Source organism: Diceros bicornis, chromosome 18 (genome assembly GCF_020826845.1).
Source record: "Diceros bicornis minor isolate mBicDic1 chromosome 18, mDicBic1.mat.cur, whole genome shotgun sequence".
Lineage (NCBI taxonomy): Eukaryota > Metazoa > Chordata > Mammalia > Perissodactyla > Rhinocerotidae > Diceros > Diceros bicornis.
In genome coordinates this window covers 48,448,189-48,471,431 of record NC_080757.1, presented here as the reverse complement: position 1 = coordinate 48,471,431, position 23,243 = coordinate 48,448,189, and the positions used below count along the sequence as shown (strand labels likewise).

The 23,243-nt window shown below is 48.7% G+C and overlaps 1 protein-coding gene across 1 annotated transcript in view; it reads left to right on the top strand.

The window, feature by feature from the left end:
• Nucleotides 1–16,499, top strand: part of PRKCA (protein kinase C alpha) — a 411,365-nt gene extending 394,866 nt beyond the window's left edge. The window contains exon 17 of the mRNA XM_058561412.1: nucleotides 9,965–16,499. Within this exon, the coding sequence (XP_058417395.1) occupies nucleotides 9,965–10,129 (165 nt within the window). The 3' untranslated portion in view covers nucleotides 10,130–16,499. The remainder of the gene's footprint in view (nucleotides 1–9,964) is intronic.
• Nucleotides 16,500–23,243: the final 6,744 nt, after the last annotated feature.

The window sequence follows — 23,243 nt, the reverse complement described above, 5'->3', positions numbered from 1 at the left end:
AGGGGAAACAAGATGGTGACTTGGCTCCGGCAGCCGAGGTGTAGGTTGTTCCCTGTGGGCTGTGGAAACCACTGGAAGCGAAGTTGCCCCTGGCTGGCAGTTGAGCCGTGAGCAGTGTTGTTTGTTTATTTGTTCCTGGAGTGCTGCTGTTTGTTTGTGTTTTAACTGAGTGCTGGTTAGAATAAAAAGAAAGAATAAAGTGCCTCTGGCTGTGAAGAAACAGCCCCTGAACTTACAAGCAGAGGCAGAAATTGTGGACTGAGGTACTAAAACAGACGATTTTGTGTGCAAGGCCTCTTTGGTGAGAGCTCTGGTCAGAAGGGAGGGAGAGACCTCATGTGCTCACAGCAGGATTTCTCAGGCAGAAGCCCACGTTCTACTCGAGAACCAGTATACCAAAAAGGAAGAAGCTAGAAAAATACAAATGGACAAGAGATGGTACAATAAGGGAGACAGAAACAACAGTGGGGATTAGAAGCCAGGGGCTGAGGGGGGTGAGCAGCACCTTCTGTCCAAAGCAGAAGAGCATCAAGGGCAAGAGAGAGATTAGGGAAGTCCTGGTCCCCAGGAGAGCTCAGTGTCCCCTAGTCCCTGTGCCCTGCCACCTGCACGGCAGCAGAGTTTGGCTCGGAATCTCACATGAAGGGGGCATTTCAGCAGCCTCCTAGGACATCAGTCTCCTCTCGTGGTGCCATGCTAGAGCAGAAAGACCACACGCCGGGAACAGTCCAAGCGGTGAAAGAGGAAATTGACAACAGAAGAAAGCGACCCAAGTCAAAACGTCACTGAGGCTGCAGAACAGGCCAGGGTTAACCCAGCAGCAGAGGAGAACTAACTGCGTATAACGTATTCTGTGATGTGGTTTCCCAACTTTCTCCGTGAAAAGCTCTATCCTTGATCCAGAGCTAATTAAGAAGTCAAAAGAGTTGACAGATAAACTACAGAGCTGAGTGTTCTCTGACAGGTGGTTTTGTTATTTCAGAGAGAGATGCAGCAGTAGTGGCCTAGCTATGGCCACCAAAAAACACTCAAGGAAACGTGTGGCTGCCAGAGGCTCTTACTTAACGTGCGCAGTGAATCCATTTCGGAGAGCATCTCTCCTCTGAGCAGTGTTTCTAGCCCTGGCTAGCTAAACTTGTCTGTCTGGGTGAAGTTTGCTCCATGCTTTTTTAGCAAGCGCTGGTGAATCAATTTCCCTGAGATTTATCGGATTGAAGACTGTTATCTCCTGCCTCCTGTGAAATCAAGCCTTTAGTTATTGTAAATACGAGCAGTAAGATATCAGGTACCCACAGTTATCTGCAGGGTGCTTCTGGAAATCAAGTTTATACTTGTAAGCTGGGGAGTCTCATCTTTGTTTCTTTTTTTTTTTTTATTGTTTTTGAACCTCCAATGAAAGATTATTCCAAAATCACTGACTTACCAAAGAAAGTAGAGGGATTCTATCGCTGGACAGCGACAGAGCTTGTCTGGAGGAATCAGGGTTCCCGTAGTGTCCTGTCTTTTTTCCTTTTCCTGCCTCCCAACTTGACATCACTGAAGCTAGACCAAAGTGCCCTGGAAAGCGTGAAATTCCAGCACAACAGACATTTCGTGATGCAGTTAATCCATTATGAAGCTCCACACAGGACCTTGCATCTCACAGCAACGTTAGGTTGGGATCTGCAATGCAGCCATATCCTGGATTCTGCTTAAGGTCATCCTTTATGTATGAGAGTGACCGGTGTCGGGCGTGTGGGACTGTGGCCATCACCCCTGAGGGTGGCGAGTCTGGAGGCTCAGAGGTGCCCCTGCTCACCACCCGGGCGCAGGAGTGGAAGTGGGGAGGAAAGAGCCTGCGTACCAGAAGGAAGAACCTGTGCTGTGGTGGCCCACGGTGGGCGAGTCCAATCCCGGGCAGAACTGTCTCCCTGGAAGGCCATCATGTACAATTGTGAAGATGAAGATGTTTTCTGGAAGGCGGGGTGATCACTTGTATACTGATTTATTTTGTAAAACGAAAACAGCTGTGTTATGCTCTCCTGGAGATGAGGCAACCACGAAGCTGTCTTTTCTTCTTCACGGAAAAAACGCACAAAGCAAACTGGTGTCGGTTTTCTCAAGAAACCAGCGTAGAGGCGCCTCTGCTCCACTGACACAGAGACCCTCCGCTCAGCATTTTGCTGATGTTTGAACAAGAAACCTGAGTCATCAAGAAGAGGCTCATTAATGTTCAGAAGAACCCATGTAAGAAGACACCTTTTATTTCTAAATTTAAAAAAGATGTCAGCCCTGAATAGGTTAATTTTCAGTTGCTGAGTGAGAAGTGAGAGCATCCAGGCCGCCTCCCGTAGAGTCAGGTAGAGGAGGAGGTGCTGTCTGAAAGGGTGATGCCGCCAGCCTGCTTGGCACAGAATCCGGAGAACTCACCAGGGGAAGGAAAGCTCTTTCTTTCTGCTTTGCCAGAAAAAAGGCTTTAGTCCCTAAAGCATGCCATTCGAGGCACACATGAGCCCAAGATTCTGACCCAGTGTCACTTTGAATTTTGTAAGCTTTTATCCTGATTTATTATTCATGTGAATAAAATGCCCAAGAACAATCCTCAAGTTTCCATTCATCCCGCCCATGATATTAAATAACAGTTTATCCAAATATCGGAAGTGGAAAGTTAATGGATTTTCCTCTTTTGAATTCTATCCATTGGCACCAAGGAGCAGAATAGCTGGTTCACAGGCAAGCCAAAAACATTCACTCTACTTCAGTGGTTAGTAGAGAGAGAGAAATTAATCTATCAAGTTAACACCGACAAATATATTCCAGAGTTGAGAGATGAGCTGGGCGCTTTGGAAGTAGGCTTGCCTTTCACGGGCAGGCTTTCTTGGGATATTATTGTCTTTATTTTATCAAAAAGAGACAGGAAAAAAAGAGAGTAACTTTCATGAGGACATTGTCATCCTTGCAGTAAAGAGAACAAGAACATTGAGAGCAAGTGCAGGAGCCGCTGCGATGAGAATGCACGATCAGGTTCATCTTCACCGTCACCTCAAAATCTTGTATTTCACAGCGTCTTTAGCTTGTTTAGATAGTTTGGTGATGGTTTCATTATGAAAGTTAGTACAATGTTTCTTCTAAAAATTTATTTTGAAATATTTTCTAATTTCAGTCTTGCAGAAGAGTTGCTAAAATAGTGTAAAGAATTCCTGCATTACCTTTACCCAGATTCCCTAAACGTTAACATTTTCCCACATTTGCTGTATCATTCTTTTTCTGCATCTCTGAGTGCTTGTATGTACAGAGACACGTACATATTTTTTTCCTGAACCATTTCAGAGTAAGTAGCGACGTAATGCCTCTTTACGCCTAAATAATTTCCATGTGTGTTTCCTAAAACTAAGGACATCTCTTGGTACTGTGTTCTTTTAATAATTGCTCTGCAAAGTTGTTTATACAGAGCAGCAGCTCTCCAGGTAAAAGGAAGGGGCCCCGGAGTGATCAATGCCATAGGCAGCCTTGCGCTGCATCTAATCAGTTCTCTTGGGTAGCAGGTGGGTTCATTCTTTTGGCCCTTCAGTGCAACCAGCAAGAGTGATGCTAATTAAAATTGAGATGCTCAAGACTCGGGGAGCTTCACAGACAACATATGAACACTAACCAGCCTTTGGAGACTAGACTCTGCCACATCATGATGTATTTAGGTTTGATTTAAGCCTTTAAACCAGCCTAAGACACATCTTCTACTTTGCTAATGAGAGGCAAGAAGTCTTCCTATTCTTTGGTGCTTACTCTCCCAAATATTTTTCTGCTTGAAAGAGGAATGGAAAGACATGAGACCTTTAACATAATTATCAATATAAATAAGTAGCTCTATTGCAAGCCTCGGGAAGCTTCCGTGGTGAGTGTGTGCCTCACGTGGTATGAATTGACACGTTCCCATTGTCTGAAGTGAGGGTCTCTGACAACGATGGTCATTACAACTTCTCTTGGAAAAGGACCTTGAATCCTCTAAAGCTGGCCATTAGTATAAGGAAAGACCAGAAGGAGTACGTGCTTTTATTCCATAGAATACAGCCCAGGATAAGCCAGGACCTTTGCTCTCATACACACATGGTTCTAGCACTTGGAAGAATCCTCTCGTTTGATGTGTGGCTTATAGCCTGCGTCTAACTGTAAAACCACCTCCCTCTGGACCAGAACTGGCCCTTTCTGAGAGCTGCTCTACGGTGACAGGTGAGACGAGTACAGTTTAGTTTTGTCTGAGGAACCATAGCCTGTCTTGTCTCTCACCACAGGTGATGCTGGCAGGAGGTGAAGGAGGTCCCAATCCCTTTTGTGAAGACGATTATTAAAATACTCTCTGTCTGTGATGAAGTAGACAGTTAAGCAGTAGAGAAGGACAAAGGATGAAAAGACCATGTCTCCCCGTCCCCAAGTACTGGTCTCACTGTTCACTGTCTTTTCCGTAACCTTCCAGCAAGTCGTATTCGTGTGTGGACGTATACACAAGTGAGGTTGTACCACACATTCTGTTCTGCACTTTGCATCTTTCACGCGATGATGTTTCTCAGAGGTGTTTCCATGTCAGCTCCTGTGGGTTTGTAGCATCCTTTACACGGCCCATTCCGACTCTTGAGTTCCGAGGCCAGGCGATGACTGTTTGCCAAATATTCTCCTCTGTCCGTTCTTATTCTCCAGACTTTCTGTACCAAAATGCACTGGCTTCAGTGGGCATCCAAGCCTTCGGTGAGCACATTTCCAGAACCTTGGGTGACTAAATAAGCAAACTAACCTCACTTTTTAACCCTGAGTGTGTGCCCCTGCTTGTGTCGGTCGTGCACGGAAGACCGTTCCCAGAGCATGCTGATCTTCTTAGAAAGGGCAGACCCACTGCTGCCACCCCGTGCCCAACTGCCTCACTGGGCGGCACCCAGGAGGCCCAAAGCAGAATGCACCCACTCATTTCTGCCGCTGGTTACTTAATAATTGAAGACAACCTACAGCCGCAAGTCGGGGAGCCATGTGCAGCCGTTGGTGGTGTTCTTACTAGTGCACCCCACTAGGACCACGGCACGGGGCCACAGTCAGCCCCCAAAACTGAGACTTAAAATATGGGTAACGGCTCCTGAAGCACATGCTGCTACATCTGGTAATTGTCAGAGACGTTTCCCACCTTTATAAATTTCCTTTCTCCTTGGTTTTGCAACATACCTTTCCTCCTGGTTTGTTTGTGCTCCTGAGTTTGGTTTGGTTTTGCTTTGGCAAATAGCAGTGTTTTTGAGCTACTCATACTCACCCTAATTCCCATACCAGCGGCCGTGGGGTTAGAGTCTGCTGCCTTTACCGAGGTAAAGGACAGGATTGAGACCAACACACGTATGGTTCGTTCCCGCCTCTCACAGGTAAGAATCACAGCCAAGAAGCCGGACTCTGCGCTGCAGGCTCCCCACAGCTCTTCACCCAGAATGCAAAGGGTCGCGAGTGGACCGTTGGCCACACAGGTCTCTGCATGGGGCAGCATTGCAGTCCCAAATGCCACCCGGAGTCCATGCTTGGTCACGCCTTTACCATGCCTAATTTCTCCTGGTGCGTTTTATTAATTGATGATCTTTACCTAATGGGTAGGAATGTCAAAACAACAAAGAAGTTAAGTCCTGAATCCAGAGCTAAGGAAGGGAGGCAGATCATTAATAGTGATCATTCATGCCTTTTACATGCCGGGCACTGCTGTACATGTTGCATCTCAAGTCTGTATCATGCCTGATCATCTGGAAAGGGTTGCACACACGTTCCTTTGATCCTCACAGCAGCCTTGGAAAGTGGATATTCACATCTCCATTTTATCTTTACAAAGAGGGGCAGTGAGCTGCCCAAAGCTGTACCCTGGGCTTTTGACCTCTGGGCTTCTCTCCTGGCTGTGCCTCCCATTTTCCCTTGGGTGGCAGACACGGCCCTGTGAACACAGATGTCTGGTCTCAGTACCAGAGGAAATGTGTGGGCTCACACACTGGCCCAGCTGGGTTTGGGCCACCTCCTACTGTCCTCCTCGCCTCCATCTTTGTCCCATACCAGTTGTGGGGTGCATCACCTCGAGATGGCAGAAGCCTCAGTTGGTGAAAGGTGCAGGTGGTCTGTGGAGGTGAAGACAGTGCACACCCAGCCATGGGGTTTGGCTGACAAGTAGCAAATGCTGCCTTGAGCTGCGGTATATCATCATGTGGCCTAGAGCTCTGAGGCTATGGACAATCCAAACCCACCTGTTGTCACAGAATGCGGGGGAGGCTGCCCTGCCAGTGGCCGTGGTAATAACCTTCCCACTGCATCCCTGAGGATCGTTGGGAGGATGTCTGTGGTCAGGCCAGCTTCACTTTTCATTCATGTCATCACTCCTTCACGTGCTCATCTGTATATTCATGGGTACTGCTAGGTGCCTCCTGAACCCTTCAGCCTCGAGGCCTCTCACATCCAAGATGGCACCTGAGGCCCATTGCCCACCAAGCTGATGGTTATAAGTAAGACTGGCTCGTAAGTGGTAGGAAGAATCTTTTCTACGTTAAAAATACAATAGCTTATTGAAGCCATTGTTTGTCTTTTCCCCAAGGGTCCAAAGAGCACTGATATTCATTATCCTTATGATAGGTGGTGGTGGTATGAGAAGAGTTGCAGTTCACCATACAAACATCTTGAAAAACAAGTAGTTCAAGATCGTCTCCAGTTTGACTTAAAGGAGATTGTCTATTTCTGGGCCTAATTTTGCTAAGAGTTGTGGAGGTTCGTTTTTAAAGCACCGAGAGACCCTCCATGGTGGAAAAAGAAGTGCTATTTCTGACAGTACCGAATCTGTGGTAAAAATAGCTGTGCTTCCCTCCGCCCCTGGTGGGAGGAAAGCAACTCCTTTCTGGTATGATCTCCCTCAGAATAAAAAGTCCTTCTGAGCCTTGGATCTCAGCTGATCCTCAGATTCAGCCTCAGCTCTTCCAGAACTTTCTTCCCCCTGGCTTGCTAAGGTAATTCCGTCATTCCCCCTTAGCTCTGCAGCCAGCAGCCGTCACAGCATGAGCCTTTAAGCAATGAGGGTTTCACTTCCATGAGTTACAGTACTCGGCTTGCAAAGCTGTGGCAGCCCTTCCGAGTAAGCCTCCTTTGGACACCAGCTTTAGAATTTCATGTCCTCGAGCTCCGTCCCCATCCCCAGCCTCCTCAGAGTTGATGTTCACGTGGTCCCCTTTTGGGCTCTTGGGAACTCTTCTCTTAGTATGTTTTATTTTTCTTTGGTAGTTAAGCCATGGCTTTTGGAACTTCCTATTGGAATATGATTTGAAAATACTAGAAAGATGGTACTCAAAAGGTCAGACCTTTGCAATCTTCACAGAATAGATTGACAAATCCAGAGAGAGAAAATTTCCAGCTAGTGGAGACACCTTTCACTTTGGCTTGCCTTCTTCTTCCTTTTGGAGACTTCACCTTTTATTTTTTTTTCCCCAGAAATTCCTTCTTGATCGTCTTTGCATGGTTAGTGAGTGGAAAAAGAAATGCAAGTGATCTCTTTTTAAGGGAGCACATGTCCCAGCCTCTGGGAGTAGATTCACTTGAAATCTTCCAGGCAACGGATGTTGATTAATCGGGTTCCCAAAGGACGTTCTCCTGAACGCCAACTCTGCCGGGGCTATAACACTTGCTTACGATACTTTTGCCTTGGGCTTCTGCAGCTCCTCCATTCTCTGCTCTCAAATATGGCTGTTCTTGCCTTATTTCTTTCTTTGGCCTCCACATTTGCCCTCGCTGTGACCTTGGGTCCTGCTCAGATTTGCATTACAGTCTTGGTATGTCCCAGGGTTTCTCAACAACAGCGCTGGTGACATTTTGGGCCAACAACTCTTTGTTGTGGGGGCTGTCCTGTGCATTGCAGGGTGTTTAGCAGCATCCTTGGCCTCTACCACTAGATGCCAGCAGCACACCCTGCCCAAGTCATGACAACTGAAAGTGAATTCAGACATCACCAAATGTCCCCCCAGGGTGGTTGGCCAGGGTTCAAAATCGTCCCAGTTTGAGAACCGCTGGTCTGTCCAAAGGAGGGCTATTGCTTTAGCCGTGATCATCATCACAGCAGTGTCTGAATGTGGTGCCCCGTGGAAGCTGGTTCCTGTTGGTTGGTTGGTTGGTTTTAGTGACGAATCAAGTGCAGGCTCCTAATTAATTCTTGGGAAGAAACATTATGCCTTTCTTCCTTCTTTGAAGAGCCTTTTGCATGGTTCAGATTGGCCTGTGCGTGTGGGGAGATGCGAACTGCAGGCTCTGCTTCTGCTGACCTTTGCTTCGAAGGTGCCTAGTGCTCTTCCAGGAAAAGCCCCATGGAAACGTGCAGCGTGGAGTGAGAGCTCCGCCGTCCCACATGCGGGAGGCAGGACCATGTGATGAGCAGGCCTAATAGTCAGTGTGGCCTCCATAGAGTGACTGGAGGGGCCCGAAACAATCCCCCGCCTCCCACCTCCTCTCCCCAACACGTCCCCGACATACCCACCCACCAGTCACTGGTCTGAACTCTCCTCCAGTCAGGAGTGGGTGGTCGCTTATGAAAATGAAAACAACCCCAGAAAGGAAAGCTATCAGTTATGAAGACATTACCTTGAATTGATGCTTTCCACTGCGACAGGTTACTTAGGAGCAGGTTTTATTTGATGGTAAGAGAGTGGAAAAAGCATAATGAAACTAGATTCTAAAGGAAATCTTCCAGAAGATGGGCAAGAGATGTGAAAGAGGAGGGAGCAAGTATAGCCTGTGAGCATAACTGGCCTTACAAAGATAACAGTGATGTGTACGGAGCTCTCACCATGTGCTGGGTTCTGTGCAAAACACTGTACCTTCAACCTTTGTAACAGCCTAGGGAGGGAGGTACCACTGTTCTCCCCATTTTACAGATGAGGTAATGGGGTGGACCCCACTTCACAGTTTACCTAGAGCTATCTTCTTAAAGATCCAGGAATGCCTGGCTAGTGTAAAACTTCTGCTAACTCAGAATTAATTCTTGTTGCCCTGTGGTACCAGCAGGTAAAAGGGCGATCATTTGCAACATGTGGGGAATCATGAGTTGTGTCACCAGTGCACCTCCCAGTGCTCCCTGTCTGAGGGGGACTTTAGCATGCCTCCACCCTTGTGGGTGGCTGGAAAAGTAAGAGGGACAGCCCTTCCCCCTATTTGGAGTCAGGCCCCAAGCAGTGCTGCTTAAGCTGCTGTGTTTCTCAGAGCCCACCTGGTGGACCCTGGAGAGAGGAACATCCAAGACAGATAGCAGACTTTGCTAGGCCTCCTCAGGGCACTAGTGCAGACCTCCTCCAGCCTGAGCCCACCTGCGAGTGAACTCCATGGTGACCTGTCTGCTGGTTGACCAGATGTATCTAGATATGCCAATGTCCAGCTGGGCCCAAGGGTGAACGTCCCAACCTTGCCACCACACCCACTTCCATATTGAAAATGAATATAGGGGCTGAGGTTTTAAGAACATCCCAGTTGGAAGACAAGAATAACACAGCTTTTATTTTATTACAAATGTTGTTGCAAAGAACCAAATGTGGGGCAGTCGTCTCAACCTCTCAGTTCGGGGGTAACTGCCTGCATTCCCACCCAGCATCCTGGCCCTTCAACAGGGAACTGTGGCCAGGGCCCATGCGTGTGGCATCCATGCTTATAGCCCCACTTGCTCTGTGAGGTAGAAGGAGCTAGAAGAGGCTATCATCTTGTTGCTACCTTACTACCAACAGAGCATCTCCACCCAGGGTTTCAGGTCCGGGGGTATTTGAGGATTCACAGCTGAATGACTCTCCGTTGTTGTTTGCTGTGCCTGGCTTTTGAATCCAGTAGACCTGTGAGTCCTCCAAAATTCTTTCTGCCTAACCAGCCCCGATTCGCCCGGGCCACGCTCCTCCCTGCCCAGTGGCTCCCTGTATTTTGTGATATTTACCGACCTTTCCTCCTCTTTCTTTTTTCTCCACAGTGTGGCAAAGGAGCAGAAAACTTCGACAAGTTCTTCACACGAGGGCAGCCCGTGTTAACGCCACCTGACCAGCTGGTCATTGCTAACATAGATCAGTCTGATTTTGAAGGGTTCTCGTATGTCAACCCCCAGTTTTTGCACCCCATCTTACAGAGCGCAGTATGAAACTCAACAAGGAGAACAAACGCCTCCCCATCCCCCAGCGCCCCTGTCCCCAGCCATGGGAAATGATCCTTAACCCTAAAATTTTAAGGCCACGGCCTTGTTTCTTGTTCCAGATGGAGGCCTGAAAATTGTAGGGTTATTAGTCCAAATGTGATCAGCTGTTCAGGGTCTCTGTCTTACAACCAAGAACATTATCTTAGTGGAAGATGATATAATGTATAGTGTCCAGTTAAATGATGTAGAGTCACATCTGGCTGTAGGTTAACCCTTCCTCAAAAGCAGACAGACTTTTGCCCACTTTTTTGGTACGATTTGATATATTTTCCATACCCTCTGTCGATTTTCACCATTGAGATCCCTCAACCAGAATGATAAAGTGAACCTGCCCCAGTTCTGTGGGCTGGAGACATCTCCCCCCCAAGACGTCTTTGGAATGAAAGAACAGGGAGCCCAGAGAGTGAGCAAGGCGGGATTGGGGGTGCGGGAGGCCCCTGCTTCTGTTCTCTGCCTTGGTGGAAACAGTCCCTAGAATCCGAGAGGCCGGGATGAATCTAGTCCCACTGGCAAGTCATTTGCAAGCTCACTGTTCCCAGACGTTGACAGTCGTAACACAATCATGGTCCAGCTGTTACCAGTTTAAAAAAAGAGAGAAAGAAAACCTCAGATGAGTGTTCCGTGAATCTGTCATCTTGTACCCTACTTGGTTGATAACTATCTTGATACTTGCATTTCTTTTTAAGAGGCCAAATCTTCTAAGGACTTTGCTAAACGAGCATGTGAAATCATTTCAGATCAAGGAAAAAACGGTGTGTATGTGTGTTCATTTTAATCTCTGGGAGATTATTCTGCGATCCAGGGTGCCATCAGCGATCATGCCACTACTCACAAATGTCATTAGCCAACCCCTCCACACACCAATATTTTGCTACCTACTTCCTGAGAAGCTGAAGTGTACACCCGTCCCCTTTTGTACTTATTTATTTAACAGGCTGCAGTGTCATTTATGAGAGTACGATGTACAGTAACTTAAGTGTTGACTCGAGCGTCTGTCCCTGTTGAGTGATTTCCCTCCCATCCCCAGCCCTTGTCATCCAGTTAGGGATGAAAACCAATACGGTCTTAGTTCCCATTTCCGGTTCATTTCGAATGACACACCTGGAGCTGTAGAATCAGGAAACCTGGATAACATATCAGCTCAAAGATGTTTTATTGCTAGAAGGATTTTAATATGTTTTGCAAATGCATCATGCAATGAATTTTGCATGTTTATAATAAATCTTAATAACAAGTGAATCTATATTATTGATGTATCAAGTATAGAGTATAATAATTTTATAAGACACAATTGTGCTATATTTGTGAAAGCTCTTATTTCTAACCTGCTTTTTCTGATTAAGTTTTAGCTTAATTCTTTGCTGCCGTGCTTCTTCTTCCCACACCCCACGCATACCCTGCATATTGACACTGTATCAGATATATTAATTTTTTATCATAGACCCAATTTCAAAAATGAATGGTTACTTTACGTGATCCATTAGGCTTATATATATGTATATAAATATTTGATTCCACCTGGAAACAAAAGTTTTGTTTTGGGGGATTATTTTCGAGATGAGACTGTGTCTTAGCTTCTTAACACCATCTTCTGTTCTGGTTCCTACACCACTCTTCCTCTTGGGGACCGCGAGAAGTGTCTGACTCCAGGATGCCTGGTATGTTTGTGCAGCTGTGGTGTCATCACAGCCCCTGGGCTGGAATTTGTTTTGTTCTTCCTTTCAGCCTTGTTGCTATTAGTGGCTCGGGGTGGGAGGGACAGGAAGACGCCCTTACTGATGTGTGTGCATGGACACACCAGAAGCACACTGCCCGTCTTGCTGCCCCTGGACACCCCGCTGTTTGCTCCAGTGTGTACAGACTTCATGAGATGAACGGTCCGCATCTCCTGGAACCACCGGCAGACTCCAGAGGCGGCACATTTTCTTCCAGCCTTGACACAACTGGCCTTTCCAGTCTCGTGAGGAGCACTTCTGTGGGATACCATCCCACTGCAAGGTCCTCAGAGGAGCCAGACTTCTACAACAGAAGGAAAATTCCCAATGGAAGTAGCTATCCGTCCTTACAGAGGACTGCTCTATTCCCCCTGTTCCCCAAACGTGTCTCCCAGCTCAGCGCCTCCTCGTGTTTGCTCTCTGGCTGTCTGCCTGAAATTCATGTAGTGCACAGCCACGAAGAGTGTTTGAGGGGAGAGGCATAGGCTGTCCCAGACGCCGTCGACTGGAGGAAGAGAGAGAGTGGCGAGTGGGTCAGGCTTCTCCATCTTTTATGGACTGTAGCCTTGCAGACTCAGAAGGGGCCCTAGTACATGCGGAGCTGCGGTCCTGCTGGTCAGCGCACGTTTGGGCAACACTGCCTCCCCGGCGCACTTCATTTGGTGTGACGGAAAAGGAACCAGTCTATAGAAAGAGCCAGAGAGGCAAAAGGGCCAGTAACCCACCCTGCCCTAGAATGGAGCTCCAGCAGGACTGCTTCGCAGCCAAGCCCCTGGAGGTGAAGAAAGTTCCAGAAAGGAACACATGGGGTTGTGGACTGTTTGTTCCCGAGCCTCATGCTGCCTGCTTGTGTTGAGCAAGCAGCAGGCTCAGGCTCTCCCTCAAAAAGCCAACACATTTCCAAATTATTCATATTTCTCTAGGAAGCATTCAACTTTTCAGCCAGCTTGTATGCTTTCAGAATATGTGGCAAGGTTTTAAAAGAAAATACTCTGACAGTGGAGCCCAGCACTCTGCCTCAGGCTCGAGGACAAACTTGGGGGGAAACAGTGAAGATCAGGGCCTGGTGAGGTGTTACTGTAATGTAGCCTGGTTTATACGTTGCTCTGCACTGAATTTAGATGAAGGCTAATGCTTTAAAGAGCTGAGCAGCCCAAGACAGTTATTTCTGAAAATAAATCACGTGGGTAACCGTTAACAACTGTTAGCCGCAGGATCGATTTATACAATTCTCTGGCATTGTCCCACTTCCTGGGCCTTGTGTAAAATAGAACAGCGGGGAGGGGGCTGCCGTTCTAACTGCAGCAGCCCTGTTGGAGGCTGGAAGGAGGAGGACGCCTTGAAGGATCAGGTCACTGGGGGGCACTCTAGGAAGTACCAGCCCCCGAGCACTGCCCCTATCGCCAGGGCCTGTGGAGGTCTAGGCTGCCCGGCAGAATCAAGCGCAATCTGATTCTCCACCAGACTCATTGGTCCGTGACTCCAAAAGGCCATTCAGATTGGCTGGCATTATTTTCCCGTAGAAGGTGGCCACTGCTCAGTGGCAGAAGCTCGGTCTGAGGCTGCAGGCTGGCAGGCTGGCAGCCCTTCTCTTGGCATCTTATCTAAAGCCACTAGGTGCTTGGTTTGAAGGGAAGTAACTGGACTGTGCTGCCAAGTGCAACCCTCAGAGGTTAATGGGAGGTTCACACAAGGCAAGAACTAATTCAGAGGTCAGTACGAAACCCCAGGAACCGAAATGATTGCTCTTCAACACATCTACTTCCCTTTCATCCCCATGACCTGGTACAAGTTAAAGCAGAATCAGTCTGCCTTGGCTTATGAGATATATTAGGCTTTCTTATTGGGAATTTTGGTAGAAAATCAGAGGGTTGAGAGCTCTGTGGAAACTTGACCTGAGACAGTCATTGCAAGATTATTAATGCAAGCCAGAAAACGATTAGTGAGCAAGCACCTCTCTGAGCTCCCGTTCTTAGCAGGGCGTGGTGTCTTGCTGGAATGAGGGTCTAGACCCCGAGAGAACCACTTGTTGATGTTCTGAGAAGGGAGAGGTCAGTGGAGGCTGAAGTCAGCAAGGAGTTTAGAGAAGAGCAGGGTTTGAGTGCGTCCAGAAGGATGCTTGCAGTGGGAGAAAGCAAGGAGGGAGAGGGCACCTTGGGAAGAAGCTGCTGCCATTTTTAATGGCTTTCCACTGGAGGTCATTGGTGCAGGTGAAAGTCACCGTCTGCTGGTCCTTGAGAGCGAGTTTGTTGCCGGGGATACAGTCTGTTCCTCCTCAAAAAAACATCTCCCAAATGCCAACAGCGTCCTCACCAGCTGCTAGAATCCCCCTTCCCCTCCCTGTCTTGAGGTGGCTCACAATTCCCTGGGCAGAGCCAAACTATCCAGCGTACCCTGGAAGCCAGTAGGTTCCCAGCCACGTGTGGCCTCCTGCTGAGAATTATGGCAGCTGGGAATAGATGGAGAAGTTGCAAAAACAACTAACACTGCAGTTCCCACCTGATTCCACTTAGCAGGAGACATCTGAGTTTTTTGCTGGGATTTGTTGGTACTGAAGAAGGGGGGAAAGTGAGAGTCTTATGTCTTTAAAAGCCTCAGAAAGGCAACACCATGTGACGGTCATTTTCTCACTTTGGTCTTATGAAGTCACCTATTTCTTGTGTGTGTACATCACACCATTCTGTTTCTTTAACCCCAACAAGGGCAGGAAAGCCTGTTCCTCCACTGAGCATGCTAAACAGTCACGACCATGAAATAGCCGCTGAGCCAGGGACCTAAAGGATGATGACCGTAAGGGTTACAGCAGCAGTGAAGGTGTGACAGTTACAGTGAAGGAAGAGGACACTCTGGTTATTAGTGTCTATGCACTAATTTGACAAGGAGTGGTGGGAAATATTTTTAAAAGTCATTTTCCTTGAGCTGCTTGGGACTGTAAACATTTCTGTCATTTCCCATTTGGGCTGATCCATCAAATCTAGGGAATGTTACGTATTTCTGCTATTAGAAGATACAGGAAATTGGAAAAGGTTGCCTGAGTTATTCATGGATGAAGGCAGTCGTCTAGAAACGATGTCAACCACAATTCTGTGAATTCTCTAGTGTCGGGGACTTTGGGAGGGTTGAAAGTGTGAGCAACTAGGATCCCTGTGCCGCTGATCTGTGTGATCATGTGTCAGTTAATAACCGCGTAGGCTGAACTCAGTCATCAAACAGCGTTACACTGTCCCTACACTATGGCCCACAACTTCCAAAGACTTTTTATTAAACCTTAAGGAAGAATTAGTTAATTCCAATAGAACAACTGAATATACTGGGCTATTTGTACTTTTTTATAGAGAACTTTAATAACTCAGTTCTTTAAAAATAAGTTTTTAAAATAAGACTACTGATGATTTCATAAGATTCCAATTGCACGGAGCCTGTAGGAGGACTCACCTGGGGTCAGCTAGAGCACCCCTGACCTGCACTCCCACTGCAGGATTTTCCCATGCCAGTGGAGTATGGAGTCCACATCAGAATGACTTGACGTCCAGGTGGAACCTGTTGGCTGACTGATGCCCTCTGTGTTTTTAATAGACACTGGGGTTCAGAAACTTTCAGACCATAGGAAAGATGGTTTTATTGTCCCTCTTCCAGATGCAGCCCTAGGATAGCATTCCCAGGGGTCCCTGGGGCCCCTTTCCTTGCTCTGTGAGGCTCTGTGACCACCTTTGGCGTGGGGGGAGGGCACTTCCTCAGCTCTCTCTCCAGTCCCTGCGGGTCCCCAGGTCTCTCACATTCAGTGAAAATTCAGAGATGCCCTACAAGGGTTTAGCCCACTGGGCAATTCAGAAATCCCTCAGTGTCCCCAACAAAGGAGGGGCGGCAGCAGGGGTGCCACTGGCGTCTGCTTCACAGTTCTCTCTCACGTGAGTAGACAGAACCCTACTTTTCAGAAAATAAGTATCAAGTCCACTTTATAAGAACCTTTTTTTCTAAAATAAGACGAAAGGTGGCTTTTCATTTTCTGATTAAACAACTGTGTCTCTGTCTCCTCTGCTTAACTTTAGGAGTATTTTATTCCTGTGATTGTCTGTAGATTTTTGTTGGTTCTCTTCCTGGAAGAATGGGATTCTTTTCTCTAGGGGATTAGTGGATTCTTCAAAATCCTACATGAAGGCAGTTATTCTTTTAAGTCTAAATGGTCTAAAAATTCACCTCATTTCTATTAGGGTCTTTCAGAATATCTCTTATAGATGGTCAGAAACATTTGAAATCATTGCTTTTGCTACATGATTTTTTTTTTATGAAGGACATGCCATGTTTAAATCATTAATTGAAAAACACCGTATAAGACCCCAAATTTGTGTGGAGGAGGAAGAGGAAGAGATGGAGGTTAAGGTTTTTTCTTCTGTGTGAGCACCTCCTGACAAATTGTAGACGCCATTCAACTGTCAAATAACGTTAGGTTTTTAGCGGGCGCGATGGGCGTGTAAATTACTGCATTGCTTTCCTCACGGCGTATAACCTCTAATCTCTGTTTGCATGATATGCTTTGTTAGAGACATTAATTGTAGTTTGGAAGCAAGTGTGTATGAATAAAGATAACGATCATTCCTTAGTGTGCTTGGTCTCATTTGCATCCTTTTGCGACATTGTAGTTATCTTTCATCAAATGGTCATCTCGTAGCATTTGACTGGACACACTGCAGGGCACTTTCATCTTTCCCCCTTGTGCGTGCCTCTCCATTTAAGTTCACATTTTTTTGTCTTAAAATACTTCATGCCTTGAGTTGAAACCCAAACAGTTACTGGGATAAAGTAGCGGCAGATCATTCATTCGTTCGTTCATTTATCAGCCGTTCCTGGAAGACCTGCTCAGGGCCAGGAGTGGTGCAGGCATTGGGAACGTGGTGGAGAGGAAGGGCGGGGCCCCTGCCCGTGAGGAGCTTATGTCCGTGCACCCCAAATTGCACCCCAACTGCAGGGGACCCCCCAAGGATGGACGATCCCCTTCCACTGGGAGGATTCCAGAAGGGAGTCACCTCAAATCTTGGACTTTTTCTCCAGAATTAGACATGTTTCCCATATCCTGTCAGCTGCACTCTGGGCTCAGCCTCAGGACTGTCACCATTTTCAGTGTCAGCAGCTTCATCCTGTATTTATTTATTTATGGGTGAAAAATGGGTAATTTTCAAGTGTGGAACAGGCAGAGAACATTCCAAAATACTCAGTGTCTGAAATCTCAACCCTCTTGAGGGTATTAGCCTCCAAAAGAATTAAAAACCACTAACAGCAAAAATATCACTACTTCTAGAAGCCAAGGGTCGCCCTTGGCCAAGTTCGGCTTGGCTTGCTGCCTCACCTTCTTTGGGGGCTGCCCTCCCCTCCTGCTCACGGCTTTACCTCACTGCCACCGCCCTCCCTCCCCACCGGAGCCCCCCAGTCCTGCCCCTCCCGAGGTGCTCTGCATCCAAATTGCTGTCCTGCGTTCCCTGTCCTCAAAGCCCTGCTCCCAGCCCGCTAAGCTGATTGCCAAGTGCTGGTGTCCACTGGTTAGTGTCCCAGCCCCAAGCCGCTGTGGCCACACCTGAGCCTCCAGAGGTCAAGGGTCTTTCAGCGCCAACGCAAGGGCCAGTGGGAGAGTGATTTTGAGGCAGAGCAAAGAGCGCAATGAGGACCCTCAGAGCAGTGTGTGGTGGCTGGCCTCTGGGCTCGTTGCTTTCACGTGTGTATGTGGTTTGTAGCTATTCCTCACATTGCCTGGCAGAATGGCTCTATGAAGAATGACTGAAAATGGCTTTTCAGCACACCCCTCGGCTTCCACCAGTATGCTCTTTCATGAGTCTAGTTCAGCTCTGCATTTTATTTTGTTTCGTTTTTACTGCCATGCAGAATGGAGCACAATGGGGCCATCCTGCACGATCAGCATCCTCAGAAGCAGCCAGGCTGGGAGAGCCTGAGTCTGCCCCCCGCGGTTTACCCCTGTGGGGCGACCCCAGAGGCCCAGCAAGATCAAATGAGGCTGGTCCTCCCGGCCCCACAGAGGCTCAGGGGATGACCTGAGCACCAGGAGGTGGACAGACAGCCCCGTTAGGATTGGATAAACCACCAGTCTCGGAATTGAAGCTCTCAGCTGTCCCCAGAAGCCTGTCCCTTGCTCTCGCCCATACACCTGATATCTGTGACATTGGTGAGCCTCTAGCTGGGCTGGCAGCCCGTCACTGAGTCAACTCAGTAGGTCGTTCAGCTTGACGTGGTCCCTGCACTGCACACGCATCCTCCCCTTCATGCCCGGATCCTCGCTGCAGGCCTGGCACTCATGGCCACCTCCTCTGCTTATATCAACACCCATGTTCTTCTCCCGACCCCACAACCCCTCATCCCTGTGTATCCGTCTCCGAAGAGGCAGCATAGGTGGCGGTTAAGAGCAAAACTGCAGCCACGCTGCCTGGTGTCCCACTTGGTGATTGTTTGATGGGGGTGAGTGATTTGCACCTCTCTGGGCCTCGGTTTCCTTGTCTGTAAAAGAAGATGATACTGTTGGTGCCTCCCTCGAGGGGCGTGCTGAGGACTAAAGAATGAATCTGTGTGAAGCGTTAGAGCCTCCCACAAGGGCAGTGCTGGCTCTCATCACTAGGGAGGGAAACCACGCTTATGGTACCACTCAGACCTAGGAGAGGGTGGGGCCCCAGCAAGAGAATGGCCTAGGGGTTTCTCTCTTGTAGTCCTTTTTGAGAAAGGGGGCCATATGTCAGCAGATTTGGGGATTCCCAGCATGAAGATAATTATTGAGCCAACCTCAGAGTCTAGGAACAGGGCTGAGGGGAGATGGGCGGGTAGCCACAGGCTGATGATGGATGTTTTGTAAGAGGAATTCAGTATTCATGGAGAGGAGCAGCTGGGCCCCGTAGGAGGGAGACCAGAGGAGCACTGCCGAAGCCCAGCTTGCGGCACCCATGGGCCCCATGTGCCTCCCGTGGGGGCGGCCAGGTGCCAGTTGCTGTCCCCAGTCCAGCTCCGCTCAGTGAAAGTCACTGGCCCCTGGAGTGTGAGCCCCAGGAGACAGCCCCGAGCGGGCCCACACACCCCTGCAGCTCCGGGGGCTCCACGCCTGGCCCCGAGCAGGTGCACGGTGAACATCTGTTGAAAGAATGAGAACAAATGTCTAACACGTGGAGGGATTCAGGCCTGTGTCGTCCTGGCTGCAGAGGCTCCCAGTCTGTATGAACCTGCCCTGAAATTATGGGCAGGGCCACTGGTGTGGGTGTGGGAGGGCTCTCTCATTGTGTTCTTGAGTTGGGAGTTCCCTAGGCAGCAGGCCCGTGGCTAGGATACAATTTAGGGAACAGAGTCAGGCCCAGTGGTTGGCACTTCAGCCATAAAATCCGGGCTTCAGGAAGAGCTGGTGAATGGTCACCGTTTCACCCACCACACATTTACACCCACCCTCTTGGGTCAAGTCCCAGCCATGGCTCACCCTGTCTCCCCCAGGAGCCTCCTAACTGAGCGCGTGCTCAGCCTCTCTGGTCTGCCCCGTCCCTGCAGCCAGAGTGAAGTCCCATCCTGTCACATCTTTTCTTAAAACACTTCAAGGATGTCCCATTGCCCTTGAGAAAGACCAAACCCCTACCATGGCTATGCAGCCCTGTGCAAACTCTCCCCACCTCTGGCGTCATCTGGCCCCATCTGGCCCTACATTCTCCTGACTCTTTGGCCTTCCTTCAGTTCCTCTAATGCACTGTCATGTTTCCAACCACAGGGCTTTTGCACCCGCTGTGCCCTCTGCCTGAAACATCCTTCTCTAAGCCTAGTGAATGCCACATTACCCTATGTCTCAGCTGAATTGTTAACTCTTGGAGAAGATTTCTTCTTCCTCCCCAACTAGTTCATCCCCCCACCCCATCCCCTCATATGCTCACTTAGCACCCATGTCCCTTCTTGGTTTCATTATCACCGTTGCCATTTACATTTTTTCGTGGGAATATTTGATTGTCCTCCTTAGCGGTTTGCTTCCTGAAATCAGGTACCTTGTTGGGTTGTGCTTACAATTGTCTTTCCAGGAAGCAGTATGGCATGCGACCCAGAGTGGAAGCTCAAAAACAGTCCTCTGTCCAGTACTGGCCTCACCCTCCCCTGCCACCCCTGGCCACTTATATCCAGTCCCAACAGGGTCTATCTTAGAGCCATGGTTCTCAAACAGGGGCAGTTTTGCCCCCCAGGAGACATTTGGCATTGTCTGGAGACATTATTGGTTGTCACAACTGGAGGGAGGTTCTACTGGCATCCAGGAGGTGAAGGTCAGAGGCCAAGGATGCTGCTAAACGTCCTACAGAGCACAGGACAGCCCCCCGCAACCAAAAATGATTGGCCCACAACGTCAGTGGTGCTGCCGTTGAAAATCCTGTTCTAAAACATACCCTGAATCCTTCCACTTCACTCCACGTCCACTGTTCTTCCTGCCCGTCTCCTTGAGGTCACCCTTGATCCCCCATGGCCGTCTCTGCACAGCAGCCAGTATGACCTTGTCTGAGCAGGTCCCTTCCCTGCTTAAAGCCCTCCAATGGTTTCCCATCACCCTTAGAATAAAACCCAAGCTTTCCCATGGCCTACCAGCCTCACACCACCCAGCTCATGGCACCCTGGTCACTGGTTAGGAGCTGAGCTCAGGAAATGGCTGACTTGTTGATTCGCTCGTCACGTGCATGTCCTTTCCCATCAGAATATAAGCTCTATGAGAGGAGCGAGCTTGTCCATCCTGTTCACTGCTGGATCCCAGCACCTAGAGCGGTGCTTAGCACACAGGAGGGGCTCAAAAGAATGTTTGTTGAATGAGTGAATGAATGAACACATCCCAAGATCCCTCTGAGTCCAGCAAGGTGTTACCCAAACTGTTGCTGTGTCATGGCCCGAGCCCTCGAGGTATTCACAAACTAATTAAGGAGACAAGATATACACACAGAATTAATTAAGAATCAGCTCTCGAAACCTTTTCACAAGCTTCTGCCGAGGAAACCCAAGTTCTCCATCTCTGTCTCTCGGCCCGGCATCTAGAGGCAGTGGCTGCCTCTGGTTACTCTCGAGTGACTGTTTAAAGCCTTGAGCTTTTTCTGCGGCCTGTCGTGTTCTCCGGGGGTGAAATTATGGTTCAGCTAGCATGCGAATGCACATGGGCCAAGGCAAAGGCCGTCTGTTTTCACACTCTGTCACCGTCCCGAGAGCACACGTCACAGGGGCGGGGCTGTGCCTGCACACAGTGCTCTTGGCTCCAAGAAAGCAGAACTGGATGTTTCCCCAAGATTCTTTTTTTAAAAAGCCAAGTCAATAAAAATATTGCAGAGTCCTATTCCAGGCATGAGAAGGGAAAGCACACTACAGTTCTCAAGAAGGAGCTAGCGGTGGCTCAGGGCTCAACAGACACGGGTGGAAACGGCGAAAAACAAAAGTAATGCAGATTATTCATACACACACACACCCACACCCACACCCACACCCACACACACACACACACACACTGAGTGAGTCCCCAGAGCGTGCCAGGCACTCTTCTGCTCCCTTTATGTGCGTTTATTTAAAGCCCTCGTTGACTGCTTGAGTTAGGTCCTATTTGCCGTGCCCATTTTACAGAAGAGGGAAGGGAAGTCCAGAGAGGTTAAACAACACCTCCCTGGTGAGCAACACCAGACTAACCGAGCTGACTGGAAGAGCAGAGATGTGAGCCGTGCCAGGGGCCTTCCTGGAGGAGGAGGCTGCAGTCTGATGGAGGAAAGGATGGAAAGGGGAGGTCACAAACACAAGAAGCCAGTAAATGGGTGGGAGGGGAAGGACTAACCCTGATCCAGCACCCACAGCGTCATGTCAACATAATCATCTCATTTAATCCTTGTGGCACCTCCAAGGATTACATCCATTTTTCACATCTTACAGATGGGGAAACTGAGGCCCAAGTTAACTAACAGGCTTCCAGTTGCATAACTCCTCAGCAGCACAGCTGGGCTGGGCACCAGGTCTCTCTGACCTTTCTGACCTCGCCGTGCTCAGGGGACCAAAGAGGCAGCCTGGGTGCGGGGATGCAGGACCTTCCTGGGGCCTTCTCCCGTTATGGCTTCCATCAAAGCCCACCCCTCCACCAAGGGGACGTTACCTTCTCTCAGCGGACTCTGATGCCTATGAGACTACATGCCCTTGTGTAACTTTCTGGAAGCTTCTTTCCCACCTTCACCTGACTTTTTTTTTTTCTTTTGAGCAGTCTGGGTGTGGATGGAGAGAGAGATATAGCCCTGTGGTTCTCAGAACCCGGCAGGTACCTTTGCAGCCACTCCCACCAGGCTGACTCTCACCGGGAGAGGGCTCGGTGGAAGCAATAAGCTGGCAGGGAGGGCTGGCTGGCCCGGGGCTCACCCTCCCACCACAGGACAGACCCCTAGAAGGTGGTGAGACCCCCCGGAAGTCAAAAACAACTAGGACTACGTGAGTGCAGGTGAGTCCCAGGGAGTGTGGGGGGTGGGGAGTTTAAGGCTGGCCTGGCGCAGTGAGCATCATGTAGTGGGGATAGGAAACTTGTCCCTTGGGCCAGCCCCGTGGCTTGGCGGTTGGGTGCGCGCGCTCCGCTGCTGGCGGCCCGGGTTCGGATCCCGGGCGCGCACCGACGCACCACTTCTCCGGCCATGCTGGGGCCGCGTCCCACATGCAGCAACTAGAAGGATGTGCAGCTATGACATGCAACTATCTACTGGGGCTTTGGGGGGAATAAATAAATAAATAAAATCTTAAATAAATAAAGGAAACTTGTCCCGGTGGAAGAACTCATGTCTTTGGCAATGGGCAGCCCGGGGAGGAAGCGCTGGGCTCGGTTGGGGCAGAATACTGTGGGAATGCTTTCACTTTTTTAGAAAATTTACGAAAATAATACCTGATCCTTGTAAGTAATGCAGATGAGGAAAAGAGAATCCCACCCCCAAGATAACCACCGTCAGGCTGAAACTGCTTGATAACTTGCTGACGTTGTTTATTAGTAGTAATTTTATTACCTTTTCATGACGGAACAGCGAAGCCCACTTATTAAACTCCATTGGAACTTGAAGCTGGCCTTCTAAAGTAGGATCGCAAACATTGACATGCACAGACTTTAAAAATTTTATTGTAACTTAAAGCTTATCAATGCACTGCCATTCAGAAAGGATGAGGGCTTCTCTCTGAGTGGAGTATCGCTTTCTTGCATAGACTATACCCATAATGGTTGACTTAAAATTTCCAATTCGAGTTTATTCAAAGAGAAGCAAAACATTCACAGAGCCACCTGAATGAAAAGTCCTTCAAGATTTTTGCAATGTTTTCTAGTCTTTTATAGCTGCCTTGCCCACAAC